This window comes from Bombus terrestris, chromosome 9 (genome assembly GCF_910591885.1).
Source record: "Bombus terrestris chromosome 9, iyBomTerr1.2, whole genome shotgun sequence".
Lineage (NCBI taxonomy): Eukaryota > Metazoa > Arthropoda > Insecta > Hymenoptera > Apidae > Bombus > Bombus terrestris.
The window spans coordinates 18,145,969-18,166,059 of NC_063277.1; the positions used below are offsets into that span (position 1 = coordinate 18,145,969).

Consider the following 20,091-nt stretch of genomic DNA (forward strand, 5'->3'; position numbering starts at 1 on the left):
GATGTTCAACGAAAGTCTATAAAAAAAATTGAATCTAGAATCTCTAGATAGTTCTATCGCTTTGACCGACTTGGCCTAAATTCGGTTTCAGCCAACTTTACGCAAACAGCGCACATCTCTAATGGTGGCGACCGCAGTTGGCGAGCTGCGATTCTGCAAACTGCGAACAATCGCGAGCGACGGATCTATTCGAGGGATAACTCGTACGAGGTGGTACGCGTTTGCTGTTTACGCGACCAGCATGTTCGGGTACCTACTTACTATCCTCGGACGCGAGTCGTTGTATCTCAACGGACTAGTGGAATCGATGTAAACTTTTCTCTGGAAGTAGCCATCGCGAACAGATTAATCGTTCGCGACAAGGTAGCTAGCTCTCCGCGTGGTTTCGAGAACATAATCACCAGCCACGTATCCAGGCAACGCGACATTTATGGCTTAAGGTAAACCCCACGATCTTCCAACGTATACAGCTTTCCAAGATCTGTATCACATCGCTGGAACATCTAGTACTCGAATGGTCTGATAGATCGTCGAAGAAAAGGATCGCCTTCGAACAAGAGGAAAATTAACATTTAACAGAGATTCTCTGGTATAGCTACGTACGTAATTTCGTTATCTCCTCTTATTCTTTACAATTATACACAATGTATAACATTTATACCGTCGACGAAACAAATTAACAATGTGCACGTAAAACACATATGTACATTCTACACTCGTGCGTGTATGAAATACAAAAGAATTATCGCTATCATTTCCATGGGCGTTTTCATTTTATCCTTTGGAAAGCATCGTTAGAGTTCATTTTTGCGGATGACGTGTCGCTGTTCTAGGGAGCCGACGCGACGCGACGATGCGTATCTTCGTGTACTTTTTATTCCTCTTAGTTAAAACGATTGCAGAGCGTATTGAAAACTTCTAAAATCGCAGAAGTAACAGGGAAAATAATGGCGAATGATAAAGCGTATAAAAAGTTGGAAGAATGACAGGGGTTAAACGAGCCACACGTGACTCATGGAAGCTTCGGCAGAAAGCCGATTGAGCGAGTTGTTCGTCCCGATACGTCCAGGAGTTGTGTAGACCGCGCTAGTCGTCAACTCCGACGGAGGAATCTAATTTTACAACGACCTATATTTAGCTGAAATTTATTCCAGCAACGGCGTGCACCGGGTCACCGGACTTCTATTTTACCAATGCGATATCTCCACCGTCGGCCTAACTCGAGGGCGAGCACGCTTTTCTTATTTTTGTTAACTATGTACGTGCTACTTTTATTTTTGCTATACGCTTCGATACGGGTAGTCGTTGCGCACACCATAAAAGTAGAGTCTCTAGGAATTTTACTTAACCGTACGCATGGAAAACTCAGAGTCGTGATTTTCATAAATTCGATAATTTGTCAAATCGTTTATCAAGGATAAGTTACGGAATCGCGTTTCGGACATTGTAACGTACCCAGGAAGCTAGATAATCCCAATATGTAACAACGTAGGCGCCTATAATACGTAATCGTAGGCTCGTTGTTCCCAGTCGTCGGACAATAGAATCAAGCGTCGCGACTTCCTGGGTTAAACGCATTCTTGCACAGACGATTACCGTTGTCAATAAGACCTGGACCTTTTAATTTACCGTTAAGTCGAACTGGGTGACTAATCGTTAGAGTATATCGAGTCACCGGCCTCTGAAAGTCAAGTGTCTTGTCATCGTTCTCGCGATCAAATTGACGTATGAATTCGTTCGCTTAATCGCTGCTCCGACTAATTTTCAATTAATGTTAATTCGCTCGATCAAATGAAAAATACCAGATACATGCTATACCTGCTGGGATATAAATTACAGTACTTGTCCTCGTCTTTTCAAAGAATATCTTTAGAAGCGATCTACTCTTTCAAACAAACGAAAATATTACATAATTTGCATAAGTTATTCGTCAAATTATTCGTGGGAAGTTCTGTAGGCAATACAGAGAGTTAGGCAAAAATAATACAATTTTCAACGTAATATCGATCTACTTGCTGGTGCTTTGATAAATCTCTACAACTTACTGAATTTCTCGGTACCGAATAATTAAACTCTGCGAACTCGTTGATGTAAAACGAATGAACAAATACGTTCCACGAACAATTTGGAGTCAATAAAAAATTGTTTTCCTCGTACGAAAATTTCGTCAAACGAGTAAACGAATGAGTCATCTTTAATCGGATTTATTCGAAGAGAAAGGTATTTCCTCTTTAGGAAATGCGTCCTCGTTAAAAAAGTTCTTTAGAGGAAAGAACTCGACGACACGTCACGGTTTCTACGATCAGATTCTATTTAATTAACGTAGCTCGTAAGCGATTCCTTGGTCAAACTCGAATCATCCTAAAACTGTTTCACTCGTTAAAGAATGTAGGAGAAAAATATCGCGATAGATTCAACGCTCGAAGCAAAGAGATCGATTCGATTTGAAATTGCCAGATATATCCTATCCTAGCTAACCTGTAGATCGTTACAAAATAGAAATTCCCGAAGGGTATAATGAAAATTCGCCTCTATGCAGCTTGCCCTAAGAAAAAATCTCCCGATGTCGATTAATCACGCAAATTAGTTATTACACATTTTCAGCAATGACCAATCGCCATGGAATTTGATGATTTCAGTTAAGATACAATCGTCGATCCGAATGATCTGTCTGTCGTGTAAAACTTCGTGAGTTTTCTTCCCGTTAATATGTTTGTTGCGTTACGGTTACTAGCCGCTATTCGGCTTTTTCCTTTAGACACAAGCTATAACGAAGTACAAAGGCCTCGATTGTTTTTTAAGCGACCGTTCTTTTCGACGTATCTAAGAGGTCGTGCGAACGTCAAGTGCGTTTATTAGCCGCGCGATACAACTTTTACGAGCGTTACCTAAAAACGTAAAGTCTCGTGGTCTCGCACAATGGAATGCCTTGTTCCCGGAGCAATCTCTTTTCACGAACATGGACTTTTCTGCCACTTGAGAATCATTTCGAGCTTTTTGATACCGTTTTTCGGAACGTGCAAACAACCATCGACGATGGATCGGCTAGCCCTCTGCATATTAGCGGAAAGTTGTTCAACGTTACAACTGCCTACGATATGCTGGTATGTTGAAAATAAATAGACACGTGCAATTATCTTAAATACCATCTCGATAAAATCCAACGCTAATTCTGCCAAAAGGGCAGATGCGTGTTTTTCGCAATTGTAAAAACGAGATTTGTTCCGAGTTAGAATCTAGAAGCTTTTACGGCTTGGATCGTCGCTACTCGCAACATCGTTACACGTAGCACTGATTCACTTGACATTGCTTCTTCTAGCGCTATTCCAGACTTCCGGGAAAGAGCCGTGTTCAGAAGGAAAACGAAGAAAGGAAAGGAATTCTTTCCCGGAAGCCTCGAACGGCGTTAGAAGAAGCAGCGTTAAATGTATCGGTGCTAAGTGTACGTTGCGTAATTTATTTCGCTAACTGCCTCTGTAGGTTTCGGAGCAAAAATAAAATTCTTGAATTTTCGACTTCTTTTCCCTCGTTCGTGCTACCAGCGTATACCGATATACATGCATACGCAGTTATCGATCCTTACAGCAGGGAAAGCATCATTTTCTCGAGCATTCGTTAAGGATACTGTTATTTCGTAACTAATAAATTCCTTACTCATCGTGGCTGCGCTACGTACAAGATACGATGAAATTCTACAAGAAGAAAGAAACGAAACCGCCATAAGTACACACATCCGCAAATAATTGCGAGCATGGGATGGTCAACGATGAATCAGAAAACATCCGGTTTCCTTCGTTTATACTTAAATCGCTTCAACCTTATATTCCGTTCTCCTCTACAAACGACAAATGCAATAAGGAAGTAACCGCTCCGGATTACAATCGCGGCTTCTCCGCGTTTTATCGTATTCAGCCTGAATACGCAAACTTTCCGCAAACGTTAATTTCGTCTAGCCTATACGTATTTCTAGACGAGCGATATCGGCTGTAAAAGTTTTTACAAATATCGTTAACGTATCATAGCTGAAAATGAAACCGTGGCAGCCCATATTCCTAGCAGGTTTATTTTCGACGTAGCAACGTTATTTTACCACGAGTATTTAACCGTCGAGAAAAGAAAAGAGAGTTGTAGCGAAAGATTACAGCTGCTATTCATTGTTTTGCTATTCTCCGGCCCCGTAAGGTATTCCTGTGAAGGGTGACTTAAACGAATTTATGCTCGAGCCTGAAAAGACCGCTCCCACGCTGTGACAACTTCACGGCCCGTTTTCATCCGCTGCGCCGTGTAAATATTTGTTACGCTGAACGCGATGCGAACCACGAGGAAAGAATGGGTCAACGAAATAACGTATAGCCATTGAATACGTTGCTGCATATACGGGCTAGAAAAGAGGAATAGGAGCGGCAGAGAGCGAACGTTAGAAGAAACGAACAGAAAGAGTGCGTTCGGTATAGCGACGGAAACAGAAACGGCTAAAATGCAAAGAGGGAAAGAAGTTTGTGATAAAAAAGAGAAAGAGAAAGAGGAAAGAAAGGGAGACGACATCGAGAGTGAGATAGAACAAAGGGCGTAGTCGCACCCTCGATTCGTGACAGTCGGTTTATCCACAGACGTCCGTTCGAAAAAAGAAAAACAATAGATACAAGATTAATATTAAACACCGAACATTACAACGACGAAGAAATTCGTGTATAGAATTGTTAATATTTGACGTGAGACCAAAATTTAATAATTTTATTTATGTCCTTCGATCCTCCCAAAAATCTTGTTGCTCTTTGTCGATTTCAACAATTGTTTGGAATTGTCTGTTCCAAATAATTTGTACCTATTAATCATCGAATATCCTATTTTATGAAAGTGAACGTTTCATTCGTATGACGAGTAACAAGCGAAGATAGACAAAGTAATTGTTATTCACGAATGACGAATAACGTTATTTATTCGCAAAATTAATTCGTCTTCGTCGCTTTAGGAATACCGATACAATGAGGACTCGCGAATAAATATGCGAATAATTAATAACAGATAGCAAGTTTTAAACAACGAATAATAGCGAGATTCGCGGATAAAACTACTGGAACGATGCCAATGAAAAATATATTCGAATAACGCTCGATTTTCTACGTTACCAATAGCAACGAATTAATTTACTCATTTTATCCTACAAGAAACGATGTATGTAATTATTGGCCGAACATCTGCGCGCGATACTCCGCGACGATCTATGGCATGTGGCATATGTGTATTATCAACACAAGCGTCGAGCGCGTATATCGCAGCGGCGCCGTTACGTGATTGGCGCAGACGATGGATGTTGCCCGTGTGATTCGGCTTTAAGGCTGCTTCAGACACAGCCGCGGCAGACCTACCGAGGAAACCCGACCTTAGGACAAAAAAGAATAAAGAAAAAGATTTCGAAACATTTAAAAGCTTATACGTACATGTAGAAGCTAGAAAATGTAACAGCTTTTACCCTCCAATTGGGAAATATTTTATCGCGCAGTTCGAGTTTTGAAAAAGAATTGAAATCTGTTTGCCACATAGATCAATGATAGAAGAAATTAAATTCCAGTTGACTGTAATTTCGTAATAAACTATTCGTAACAACTATTCGTATGTACGTACATAATACGATATGTTCGAAAATGGAAACGAGTACTAGAGTACCCCGATAAGATACTCGATACACGGATCGTTAGTAACATATTAATCTGCATATGAATAGATGTTGAGTCGTAACGCGGCCAAGTAGAAATTTGCCAAAAAAAAAAAAAAGTTAAAATCTAATAGGCGGCAGAGAAACGCGGAGGAAGCGATAGTGAAGAAGAGGGTTTCTCGGAATTTCCATAAAACGGCAGAACAATTTTTCAAAGTGAATGAAAATTTCTAGTAGCGGAAAAAGTCGGGATTCGGCTTGTTCGGTTTTAGCAGTGACGAACGAGTAGCGACGAAGTTTCGCATTGGAAGCTTGCAAACTGATTTCCATAGAAATTCGATTTCACCATAGGCAATGGCACACGCTATCTGAAAACTTTAAATTCGCAACTGAAAATCTGCTTTTTTTTCGCGAGAACAAACGAAACGCGCGTATGTACAAACGTTAAAACCACGAAAATGAAAAATACACATATACGAGTCGGTACGTCCAACCAAAAACGCTTTTGTCATCGCGACGTTTTCCTGTCTGACTAATCCTTGGTACTTTATCTCGGAATGACTAATAAGAAGTTTCATCGTTAATTGAGACGCACAGCTGCGCCAAACGAATCGTCTTTCTTCTTTGGATAAAATAAACCGTAAGAATAATTAGCGCCAGTAATTAGCATAAATGTTTCCGGGCGAACGAATCGCAACAGGGCTGCGAGGCTCGTCGAAATTGCCGAATTTCATTAACGCGGATTTCATTTTTCTAACGAAGCGTCGAACGCGCGACTGCGAAAAAATAAACCTGTCGCAAAATCATTCGATATACGTAGATAGTTTGTTAGAGAAATAACCAGAGACACGCGCGTATTCAAGAATTAACAATGCATTTTTTGTTATCGTATAGAAGCAAGGTGATCGATTTTTCTCGAGTTTTTGTAGCTGGCAGAGTCTATCGATGGGTGGAGTTGGCTCGCCACATGTGTTACTAATTACGCCAGACTGGCCGTTTCGCACGGATCCGATATAGAGATCCAGAGCTATTCTTCGATTCTCTGTTCGCCACCGAGTCACGCATCGCTGTATCTCGATCTTGCGCACGATTTATCGATCGCCAAACGGCGAGACGACACGCTTCTGGAATCTTGGAAACCGATCACGAAGTCAACGTTGCATCGCAACGCGACAGAAATCTTTCCGACATCTTTCGCCGGTTATATAACGCGTTAAAACGATGTTTACGCAGCATTTTGCTCGTTATCGTTTCCTATGTGAAAGCAATACCTACGAATCGAGCGTAACCTGCTACTCGAAGTAAACGAATAACGAACAATATTTTTCATCGGCGTACCCTACTATGATTTATTCGAGGGCAAATTTTTAAGCGCGTAAATTACCGCCAACGGCGCTAGTACGAGCGTGAAAGTGTCGCGCAAACTATACGAATTACACTCGCTGAAGGAAATTGTATCAAGCTTTCAGGGTCGACCGTAATTACGGGGGAACTTTGTTTCATTAGAAGCAGCTCGATCCCACATTCACCGTAATTGTACGACGCCCGAACCATTTTCGTTTTTAATTTCAACAACGAATATTTTGTACACTACCCAGGAAAAAAAACGAGCAAATAGAAATGTGTAATAGGAACGGAAAAGCAAACCTAAGGAAATTCTAATATCGATAAGTAATACGATTTTTCTATGTATCTTGGTCATGTGCGAATGTACACGAACTCGACGACAACGTATGTAAACAGGTTCGATCAAGCAAGTTTCTTAATAAAATGCTAGTCGTCAGTGACGTTAGAAACGATAGAAGGGAACGAACTTTACAATTGTTTACCCGTTCAGCTGGACCTTCGATTACGATCAAGCGTATTTGACACGAGATATCGATTTACAAGAAAATAAGCATGTTCGAATGAAAGAGCAGCGACCTAAAGTCCTTTTCTTTCGTGCTTTTCCCCTAGAGACTTTCCCCAACGCAACGGTCGCTCGTCAGGCTCAAAGTGGACGGAACAAAACGAAATGACGCGACGACACACACGTGCCCTCTCTTGATTAGCGTCTAGACGCGTTGCTTGCGTACAGACCAACGTAACCTACATACACTGTCACCCGTCGGTTTAGTATCCGGACGCTTTGCTCGATTTTTAGCACGTAATAGGACGCGAACACCGGGTTCAAACGCAAAAATTAACGACAAATCAGTCGTCTATAACGACAATCTTATTCGACACGGTGATTTTTGGAGTGCGGCAGGTTAACACATTTAAAGATGATACTAACCGAGGATACGTTTCGAACGCGAGTTACTCGTTGACCAAACGCGTACGCACATGCTTATACAGAGGGCACAAGTGCGTGTGTCACATCTTGACACACAGCCGAAGCATTCTGTATACGCGCCGGCGCTTCCTGCAGTTAACGACCTCGATTGCATATAAATGCCTGGCTTAATGGTTTCGAAGTAAGGCCGAAGGCCTCCACTGATAAAATCCACTCTCTCCTAGCGGGATTCACGACGCCCATTAAGCCTGTTTCACACGAATATCTATCGGACGATGTCCATAGTTCGCGCGGTCATGCATTTATTGTGTTATATTATATTATCGCGATGCTATCGTAACGATTGCATCGAAATAACCAACTTATGGCTATATATCGCTACATTGGTCAACCGTGGAGAAAAGCAGCGGTCGAACGATCCATCTGTAACCTTTACGTTCCTGTCTATGACTTTCGTCGATGATCTTCGTAATCGCGTCTTGTTCACATCGGTACACGGTATCGAGGAGTTATTAATGCGAAATTGCTATGAAATCATTGGTCGAAGATTTGTCGGTTGTAAAATTGGTTGGAAAGTAGTAGGAAACGAAGGAAAGAAATAGTTACGCAGGAAGGAGGGTTGTGACGACGCAGGCGCTACGTCTGAAAGCTCGCAGTCGATATACGCGACTTTTGGACTGACTGGCTCTTAGTCATCTCAGCACACATTTGCAAACTGGCTCTGTTCGTGACACACGCATGAAGTAATGCCACGTACACGCGTTCGAGACCGTGCAAAGAAAAGAGTTAAACGTAAGCTTAAACACGCTAGCGGGGTTAAATATATTTTCCGTAATCGCGTTCAAACTTTCTTATACAGCGTGCACCATCAAACTCGCCTTCAAGCGTTATTTACTTTATCACTCGTTATGTAAAATGCCATATGCGTTAAATAAGCCTTTGCTACCTACGATCGACGCTTCGATGCGTTAAAATACCATCGATTCCTCGATACCGCTATACGCGCACTAATCAGTGTTTAAATATTCGTGCGAGTCGTTTTACTAAGATACGAACAAGATGGAAGCGTGCGAGGAGTATGGCTCAAACTGCAGATCGGGAATCCTTGAACGGGCAACATTCGTGGCCCTTAATTTAGTATTCTGTGTGTCCAACTTCCTACGTTTCCCTCGAAACTTCAACCCTCGCTTTTAGCATTAACAGATCTCGCGTGAAAAAGAAAAAAAGAAATGCAAAGTGTCAGACACAATCCCACGCAAGTGGGACACGCCGTTCTGTATTTTTAAAGCAGTTAGAAATGGAAGAAAGTGTCGCAATGTGCGCGTATATGTATTGCATAATTAATTCCTCGCGTATGCATTTTTATGATCTCATCCAACGTTTCGCATAACGACGTTCTCCTCTTTTTTCGTAAACGGTATCCTATACTTTTGGGTGTAGTCTAATTGACGTAACTTTTTACCCAGCGCAGAAAAGTGTCAAGATAGTTACCTAACGTGTCGATAATGTTAATTTACGTTGTAACCAAAAGTGTGGAGTTCCCTTTAAACGCGCGCCACCTAAGGAATTTATTACAAAACGCGTACGAGGCGAACAAGTACCGCGTACTACACTAAGGTAGTAGTATCGATTACGAGGTACGATAAACACGGATTAAAGCTTCTAATTAATACGAACGATAACGAATTAATATAACCGATAAATAACGCACTCGTTTCAAATTCTAATTTCCCGATTATTCAAATTAACATACACGTACTTCCAAGAACCTGAATAAAATTAAACTACTAGCAAAATTTTTCAAACATCACGTTCGAAACATCGTATTACATACGACGTGAAGATTTATCTTATTCTAATACAAAGGCTACAGTCACGTATAGTGAATCATAAAAATATATGTACTTTGTAAAATGAACAATGTCGGATTTAATTGATTTTTTTAAACTTTTCTATTTAGTCGTCGAAGTAAAAGTTACTCTTTGACGAAATAATCATTCGTCGAATCAACAAAGGAACAGGTGACAGAAGCTAGGCTTTCAAGGTGTATCATGAAACTTGTTAAAAATTCATCGGACGATGCGACGAATAATTAATCTCTATATTCGATGTCCCCTCTTGAACTATACGTCAGCACCCACGCTATTGTCTTTATCTTTGCACGAGATCTTTCTTATTCAATTTAATCCAAAATAGTCGATGGATCGTCAAGAGCGACGCTAAGTATGCGTTACTGTATGACGATCTAGACGTGCATTTCGTTCAAAGATCGTGTCAGGATAAAATCCTGCGGTAAAACCGTGAAGCGAAGCAATCGTTATCGATCTTAATTCGCTCGACTTTTACCAAATATTTCGATTATACGAAAAATGATTAATCACGGTAATAAACGACGAAATATAGAAGGTTAATAGGAAAGTGAATATAAGCAAATGAAATTTGCAATTTTCTAGATAAAAGATAGGTGCCACGCGTAAAATAACGAGCTACGACTTTGTCTCGTAGAGAAGACACAACGATGATTAGTTAAGATAAGGCGATAGTATCTATCAAAAGACAGCGATATTTTCTTTCGTGTGATTCTCGTTTCGTTTAATTGGGAAAATACTCGGTGCGACGACTCCGTCTCGTGGCGAACCATGCCATTTACGCGAGAAAATGACCATCCATGAACCGCTTACGAGTTAATTGTACAAATAATGGAAAATTGTGTTCAGTCAACTCACCACTTTGTCGTCCGCGTAAATGACGGAAGATCGCGGTGCCCCCGTAGCCATCACAGTGAACAGCACCATCAAAGTCGTTCGAAGCAGTATCATCTTGTAACCACGAATCTTTTCGTCGCAACAGGACCAACCAACACCAATTTTTATTCTCACTTGCACCGATCAACCAACAACAAGAAGTACATTCCCTCCGGGCAAAAAGAAACGCGATTTGACGATATACAGCAACTTTCAAATAACGGAACTTCACCACCGAGTTAAACCCGCACACGCGTTACGATTCTACAAAATTATCGAAACGAATAAATATAAATCGATGTGAGAATATCGGAGGTGGCATTCGTGTTCCGTAATTAGACCGTGTGCGATATACGTGGCACGAGGTTTTCGCTTCGCGAGGTATCAAAAAAAAAACAGTTTCCAGACGAGGGAGAAAAGTAACGCCTTAAGAAGTTGACGAGAGAGCACCGATGGACATGTTCGAAGCGACCTTCTTAGGAGAACAACGATTTACTCAATGCCACTCGATAGATATATGTATGTACACTTTTTTTCTCCTCTCGCTTGCACGATTTCCCTCTCCCAGTTGGTTCGTAACGTGTCACACTCTTCTTCCGTTCTCGCTTCCTTCGCGCAAATCTGCCTACTTTCGTCAACTTGGCGTTTCTTCGCCGACGCCGACGCCGATGACGACGGATTTCCAGTTCGTTCTTTCCTCCGTGTTCGGACTTTCCAACTACTACCACGTCCATCCGCCGACCTACGACATTTTACACATCCTGTAATACTTGCTTCAACAAATATCCGATCGACCCTATCGCAATATGTATAACTGGCAACTTTCTAGCTCGCGACGTTCGATATTTCTTACGCGTTTTAAACCATCGAACGATATTTCGTTCCCAATGCTTATTCGATATAACGAGGAAAATCAGAGGTATTAGTCAAGGATTTACGTTTTTGTGGTTTGCAGATGACTCGTCGGCTTTCGAGAGAAACACGGAAGGAAATTTGATATCGCTGCCTACATACTCATAACCGTTTTCGTTCTTTCGATCGCCATCGGTTAAATAATTTCCTTCCTAGATAATAAGGTTCGTTAAATTAAGATTTAAGAGTCGAGTGTTTGTCATCTTCGAACCATACGTATAAGTCACACTTGCCTTCTATCGCGAGAGAGAAAATACTCTCGACCGATTTATTTCGCTAAAAATTCCGTCAAAGACGATCCACGCTTACGTTTAAATTCGTTCGTGGACAAATTTTATTGGTGCGATGTTATCGTTGCAAAGATGAGACTCTAGCGGTCCGTGTAAGCTCGCCATCAAGAGGACGTTGATATACATCGAAAATGTGATTCTCAAAAGTCCTCGCTAACCATCCCTTTTCTACGAATCCTTTCCTTCTACGACCTGGCTTCCGCTATCTTGATATCTATGCAACGGCCTGCTACTTAGGTAGACGCCTTTACGTTACTCTTCGCACGCTACGGAAACAAAGATTCGGATCTCGAGCTTTTTCTTTCGAAAATAAAAAATTTCTAATTAAGAATACCAAGAAATATTAACTGCTCTCTCTCTCTCTCTTATTCGTAGTCAGACCCATTCCAGAAAATAAAACATCTGTGTTTCTCGGTATTACGACGTAATAGGCAAACCGTTCGATCCGATGTCCGTGTATTATGATCGATTTTGCAGTATTTTCATGGTCGTAGTGAAAATACACGAACCCCCTATTTGAACGATAATATGACGAATGCGAAGCGTGAAATCAAAATACAAGTTCTAATTAGTCGATCGAGAAACACGGCGTAGCGCGCGATCGATGAGCTCTGAAAACGCGCGAGGGTGAATTGCCATAAATATGATTAAAAGATCGGCGCGAGTCGTCGAGAAAAAACGGAAATGAATGGAAGATAAGTCGAGCCAAAGGAATACGAATCGTTATCGTACGGGAATGTGTTAACGCGTTAACACAGGCTGACCTCGTTTTTCATATCGGTATATCGATAATTGAGCTAATTTTTTAAGTATCGTACATCGGTGTCGATGTCGAAGCGAAAAGTTATCGACAAAGAGATGTTTCTAGTTTTAATCTCTAATCTCGACCAGATAGTACATAGATCGGAAACTCGATATTACGGAGAGTAACGGAAAAAGACACGGGACGATAGATAACGCGGAAAGATGCGCGAGCGTAATAAGCATCGATACTCACTTTTCAAATCGGCGATCGGTAAGACAGTTGAAATATCATAAAAGAAGCGTAGAACATTTCCGGTTTGATGCAACGTATAGTTTGTGCGTTTCCACGATGTATCATGATTGTGGTTTGTATAATCCCAAGATGGTTCAAGGTCGATCGAACAATTCCTCGCACGTTCAAATTTCCGGTATATTCGCGATGTACCTTCTTTCTTTTTCCTCTCTTTATGCTTCCTCTTTGTTCCGTACAAACTTCTCGTCTCCTTATTGCAACGTGATTCGTCAGAATGTTATCGTAGCCGACCTCGGTTATCTGTCTTTTGGCTTTTTCCTTCCACCGGTCTATTCAAATTTCTTCCGTGATCTGCAATGGTTCACCGTTCGATGCTTTTGGCAACGTCCCTAGAAAAGAGAAAGCACGTTGCACAAACGACTTCGCTCGACGTTTTGGAAACGCGTCGCATCGCATCGTGTCATCGAACGTACGAGGCCATTCACGCGTTTCCTTCGTCGCGGCAAAACATACAAAGAGATAAGAATATAGGAGACACGGTTAGAGACTAGACACTTACAAAGTTTATTCGTTAATGATATTAATGATAGGAGAAGAAAGCCGTTCAAAATGATCGATTAATCCTCGGAGTATCTATGGCCGCCTAGACTCGATAGCTCGAACAAACATGACTCGCGTTATGATCTTCAAAATTTCCATTTATATTTATGTTAGTTAGAAAATAGTCGAATGGATATATATGTATGTATCTCGTTTCAAATATTCTGAATCAACCATGAGCGATATTTCATATCAAAACCTTATCGAACAATACGATTCTTGATATCGATCGAAGAAAAAGAAACATGGGAAAATGTACAAAAAAGGTCATATTGAAAAGCAGTGAAAATAATGAAACTAGGAGTTGTTAGTTAGGCGGTATGCAGTTAGACGTTAATAAAATATTTGCACGATTTCAAACGTTAAAACATTAGATTTCGCTGCTATAACGGAAAAAAAGTTTCGCTATATTTTTCTCTGAATAAATACCGTATGTTTTTAGTTTTCGGAAAAACTGCACTCGTACTATTTTTCTATCGACCGTTTCGAGTACTTTCTACTTACGTTACTCTTTTCTGTTCCCCTTTTTCGTTTTGCAAATATTAAATTAGTGCCTGTTATTTGCATTCTATCAGAGAAAGATTCCTTAGTTCACCGCAACGTTGCAGTTTCGTGGAAAATCTAAACGAAACGAATAAGGAAGTTAAATATTTGCGACGATGACCAAAATATTCAAAGGTTACGCTACTCGAAACGATCGCGCGAGGAATTATCTTTTCGTATGAAGAGATTCTTTGTTTCAGCAATGTTGCTCGAAAAGCTGATAAGAGGTAACGATACAACCGGAGAAAATTATGATAAAACGTCATAGCGTAACTGCTATGATGAATGGATCGGGCATGCTCTCAATTTCTCCCGAGACATTGTACTAAGTGATACGTAAATCGATTTATTTTCATTTAATCGAACCACCGACAATTTCGTAATTTATCGTTTATCGTACAATTCAATTTAATATTCCTTGTTTCTTCTCTGCTTCGCATTCTCTTTATAATTACAGAGTTAAATGTTATTTCGCGTTTACAGTTTCTAATACACAAAGGTAGAACACGTGATTAACTATCTTTTTAGTAACTAAGTGTTTGGAATTCATGAACTCGATAACAAAAGGTCTCGTGCTATTCGTCTGCGCCAATTTTTAGTTTACCTGCAATTTGTCATCGACTTCGTTTCCTTCTAATACCGTAGTATACATTGAGAAGCGAAGAAATATTTACATGTATAATGGAAAATAGTATTATATTATATCATAGTCTGGGTAATATTAATTTCTAATTTTAAAAAGAAAAATTTTAAAGGTTCTCTATTTCTCAATTTCACGAGGGAACTTTGCAAATTGGCAACGGCAATGGAATTCGTTCAGGAGGTTCATCCTCCTGGTAGACACCATGATCAATTTTTCTTCGCTTCTAGAAGGCTAAAATTAAACTCCAAAAAAACAACGCCTTCTTCGTCGTGTCGGGGTGGTAGTAATACGCTAAAAATTTTTCAAACCAGTGCGTGAATATTTCAATTTTGAATGAACGCTTTGTCGAAAAGAAAATTCCTTTTTTCTAATTTCAACTCAACTCGCTTAACGCGAACGTTTTGATCGCGAGTCGAACGAAGGAATCTTCGTTCTAATAAGAAAGTCACGAAAAAGAAGAAACCGATTCAAGTGGTTTATCATATATGTAGGTAGATATAAAGCTATGGGCGATAAAACGGTAGCTGAAACTGACTTTGAGCATCGACGGTTGAGCAAACGACTGCAAACAGGGGAAATATCGCAGCTGGCCAACAATCGAGGAATAACAAATTACTGTTCCACCACTAGCGGCGCGGTAATTATGACACACGGTATACTATAATTTATAGGTTAACTCGCGAATATTTTAATCTTCGGTCGAATCATAGCATAATATTTGAACTTTTAAACAAATTAAGAAACCTATTTGTATTTGAACAAATTCATCGTATTACTGACGCTTAATTAGATTCTAAAAAAGAAAGTTTCTTCGTTTTAAATAATTTTTCTTCGACTAAAATAACCCCAACGACCGAGAAGCGTAAAATTACTAGACGGATAAGCTATTGCTAATGGAGAGTGGAGTATAGACAGTGGAGACAGTTGAGCAATTTTTTAGTCGCCCACCAAGCTGGACACTGCACTGTCGCGATAAAATGGAAGCACGTGCGTCACAAAGGATACAATCCCTAGCGTGAGGCTCCGGCAACTCTATCGTAAAGGAAGGAAGAAAGAACACAAGTACGTGAAACACGTTCTGTCTCATAAAACGAACAATTTTTCACATTACTGGAACGAGTTAATTTATTTTGGCAACAATTTTTCAATCGCGACAAAGCGCCTCTTCTATGGTTTCCGTGGATACACGTGAACACACTATAGTATCTGTAGTACTTTCTCATAATCACGCATGATCGAACGAGAGGAAACAGTCAACTCCGACACGTCGTCGAAACTCACGGCCACGATACTTCCAACGACACAAAACGTCGTCCACTATATGTGTAATCGTAAGTTGCGAGAAAAAGTACTATGAAACAACGGATTTTGATATTTACGTTTCGATGATGTCTTCGATCGAGAATTACGTTTACACGGATGAAATTTCTATACTATAGCTTCGATCTCTTACCGAATTAGCGTGAAAATTAATCACCTTCACGATCACGCTAATCGGTTTTACAATTGCGAATACTAGAACGAAAGGCAGTGTTTACGTGCACCATGGAAAAAAGACGTAAAAAACCCCGCCGCGTACGGTGCGCCGCGTGCCGCGCGACTGACGCTACTTTAGTTCGTGGACCCACCATATTCCCTACCCTCTGCCTTTCTCTCCCCCCCTTCTCTTTCTCACTCACTATACTCTGCTCTTTACTACTACTCATAAATTCATAAGCATCTGAACACTGATGAATTTCGAGTAACGATATTACTAAGTCGTATCGATATTACTAAAATCGTACAAGCTAATAATAAACGAACCAAAAATGGTATTTATCAATTTCTTGCAACAACAAATTGCACGATCGAGAATCAATAATTAATACAGCGATACGCATACGTACATTATATTGAATTTAAATTATTTGTTTAAAAATCCTTTGCCTCGTTTAGGTTAGTTAAATTGGCATTCGTGCAAATCTGGTTATTTAACTCGAAGTCATTGGAATTAAGTATTTGTAAAGAAAATGGAAGAGGACAAAGTTCGTTAGCGAACCTGTTTATATGCTTGTTTCCTTCTTTATTGCTTCTCTGTACTTCGAATACACAGATACTGCGTGAATATACGTAATTCTCAAATTTCACAACTCACGACTTCTAACCCAGTAGATAAACAAGGTACATATCTGTTCGAGTCTTTTCGTTCATCGTAGACAATGGCTTAAAGCGTTTAAAAATCTACGTTGTCCTCGGCTTTTGGAAAAAACAAATTAGGGCGAAAAGAATTGTATCGTTTACGAAACATTCGGAGAACACACTATTTGCTAAGAATTTTACAGTTTTGGTACAATTATTCTTTCCATTTTTTCCGAAATGCCAACTTACGATCATTTCCTTGAATCTAGTGATTTCATAGATTTACTTTCTTTTTCTGCTTTATACCATCTTATAACTGTTTTTGCTACTGTGAATGCTTCTGAATGCGTGGGAATACTGTTTACAGAAACACCGACCGCGTCATCGTTCCTTTCCTTACTGTTAAATCTCTTCCGATGATTTGATCTGCATCTGATCTGTTACCAGTCGTTCGTACTGTTAGTATGTTTAGAATATTTATTCCTTTTTCAATGTCTATTTGATATTGTTCGTATAATCGAGCCTTTCCTGTCCTATTACACGTATTATATACCAATCTCGACAAAGTTAACTGGTTTTATATTTTTTAAAAACCGATTGATCGAACTTGAACAAAGAATCTGTTTAATATTTGAAGAAATAATAAATAATTCTTTTATTTTACACATATACGTATTAATTTTCAAATAAAAATGAAAAAAATAGTTACTGCTGGTAAAATTAATCCCCGTTGCTTCCTCCGTTTTGAGACTTGCGTATCTTCTTATTCATTCGACTGAAAATACCCACTATATTTCGAGTGCTCTCATTCCTATTTATACATATACTCACGGACCAATGAATCGTATTATACAAAAGAATAAAAATCCTCGGTCTAACTAACTGACCACTAAACCCCGGGTACCATGGTTACCTACATTCGAGCCTGAAACACCCACACATAGCGATGGTCGTATGTAGCCGTCACGTTCTCTCTAACTTTTCATCCAGTCGTCTTTTTTTCACTTTCAAAGTTTCAGACCTTCGTAAGGACCTTGCGAGTTTGTATTTCACGAGAGCGAAGTCATTTTGAGAACCGACTGAAAAATATTTCACATCTTTTGCAGAAATATTGAATTTTATACTGTATCGTACAAAAAGCATCGCGTTGTGTCGAGCTTCGTATGGGAAGTACGCTAGATGTGCATCCTAAAATTAAGTAAGAAACAAAGAGACTGTTTTTAAGTTAACAGCTTGTTTCCTACTTATTGCGACAGTTATTTACTCACTTTTGGAGAAATTGTCGGAAATAATCATGTCCATAGCTTAACGGCAATGAATTATCATACGTTTAAACTTTATACTCGAAAATTATATTTTACGACAAGAATTAAATAAAGAATTAAAAAAGAAAAATCTTATTTACATCGATGCCTTTGCTTATCGTTGAAAGTTCGTTCATATTCGTCGTTGTAGATACGTTGACGCTTTATAGGATACATATTAATCGAATAAAATTCATTTGAACGTTGAAAATACAGATATGGTCGCAGCAACTGAGAATTGTATTAGTCAAAGTAAAACGGAGAAGAAGAAAGATATAAAGAGGAAAAGAAGACGAAACAACAAGTGTAGAAACCTAAGCATAGTTAACAATGGTATACGCAACTCAGGGACAGTTGTATCAATATCAATATCTGAGAAGAATAACGTGGGCCAACGACCAGCCGTTTCCCGCAAGATAAAAGCGCGTTAGGCCAAGAGATACGCCATGAATTCATCCTGCCGAAGACGAGTGGGTGTGTTCTACCGGAAATACAACACCGGAACCGCGGCAAATTACAGCGCTAACTCAACGCTCCTTCGATGTTACAATTACAAAATTACTTTTTCGAAAATAAATGTTTAGCGAAAGATTACATTTGCATCCTACGTGACACGCCAAACTCGTTGTTGTCGCGTCGATTTACGGAAAAAATACTAATCGTAAGAATCGTATGTGATGCGACGCGAAAGAGTAAGAAAATATATATAAGGACGAACGATACGTAGCAGATATCTGTGTATCGTGTGAAAAATACGCGCGCGCATGCTATCTTTATTTATATGATAAATTCTTTTATCGATATAATAAAAGTAGCTTATAAATATAAGAAACAATGATTCGACCGTGGAAATTTCATTTACATACACGATGTAAAAAAGACCTGTTCTTGTATGTCAAACTTGCATAAAGAGTTGTGAACGATCCAAATAAAGAGACGAATAAAAACATTGATATAGGAATATCAAAATGATTCATAAACATACGCAGCACGTCGGAAGTCACTGATTGTTTCGAAGGATGGTGACCTCTGTCTCTCTGTCTGCCACAGGTCAATCGCCTTTTTACCAATTAACTTGATCCCTCTGTCGTCGTAAATTAAACAACAGCTCTTAACTTACTCACCTACTGTATCTAAAAATTCAATTGCCAACTAGAATTGTTTCAAACGTAGTAGCAATTAAGATGTATACGGTATACTTCTCTTTTCTCATCTAATTTATCTTAACACATTTTTAATCCCAAAAACGTAAATATAACATCCGTTCAGATAGATCTTACTTCACAAGATCACTCGAAGGATACTATCAGATTCTTAATCGATCCTATTCTTTAACATAATACCGCATATCGTGTTGTATGCGTAAAATGCGATGTATCGTGCAATATAGAAATATAAAGCGGATAAAGTAACATAAGAATCGAAAAATCGAATTTCAAGAAGAACGACAATGCTTTCACGCGTATTTCTCAGCTGTTCTAAAATAATTGCGTTTAATAAATCATTAGTAAAATAATGAAAAATACCAAGTGACTATTATTAATAATAGAATATTATATATATAATGAAATAAAATTGGTAGTTTGGGTTCAGTACGTATGAATGTAGTTTGGCAGCCGGCGCGACGCGATGCAATGCGATATCATTGACTAAATGCAAGATAGACCACGATCTTATACATACACATGTCTGGAAATTCCCGTGGTGGGGATAATTTTACAAATCGGCCACCAGCCGTAGCGCTGCAATCGATTCGTTAAACCTTTGCATTTAACGCCATCTTCGCCATCCTTACCACTGTAGGTAACTAATATAAAATAAATTATTCTTCGTAACTTTTTCCAATTTATTTAAAATAAACATATAATATTTCGCGTGACATAGAGGGATGTTGTTTAAATAAATGTAAATTTACACAATAGAATAGAGTTCAGCCGCAGACATGACCGTGTTGCAGATTACAGACACAAGGCGCGCTGTACGACGAAATCTAACGAATCGATCGAAGC

The 20,091-nt window shown here is 39.5% G+C and overlaps 1 protein-coding gene and 1 long non-coding RNA gene across 4 annotated transcripts in view; one reads left to right on the plus strand and one right to left on the minus strand.

Moving 5' to 3' along the window:
• Positions 1-16,250, minus strand: part of LOC100643535 (matrix metalloproteinase-2) — a 98,648-nt gene extending 82,398 nt beyond the window's left edge. Inside the window, exons 1-4 of one of the 3 annotated variants that reach the window (XM_048408523.1) lie at positions 16,040-16,245; positions 13,979-14,095; positions 12,875-13,263; positions 10,658-11,417 (exon numbers count right to left, since the gene is read on the minus strand). In XM_048408523.1, the coding sequence (XP_048264480.1) occupies positions 10,658-10,750 (93 nt within the window). In that variant the 5' untranslated portion in view covers positions 10,751-11,417; positions 12,875-13,263; positions 13,979-14,095; positions 16,040-16,245. Of the gene's footprint in view, positions 1-10,657; positions 11,418-12,874; positions 13,264-13,978; positions 14,096-16,039 lie in introns of all 3 variants that reach the window. The other 2 variants (XM_048408524.1, XM_048408522.1) reach the window with 2 other exon arrangements.
• LOC125385623 lies at positions 15,065-19,226 on the plus strand. The gene is made up of 3 exons (XR_007225096.1): positions 15,065-15,297; positions 15,601-15,722; positions 18,299-19,226. It is a non-coding gene; the product is annotated as an uncharacterized LOC125385623 (long non-coding RNA).
• Positions 19,227-20,091: the final 865 nt, after the last annotated feature.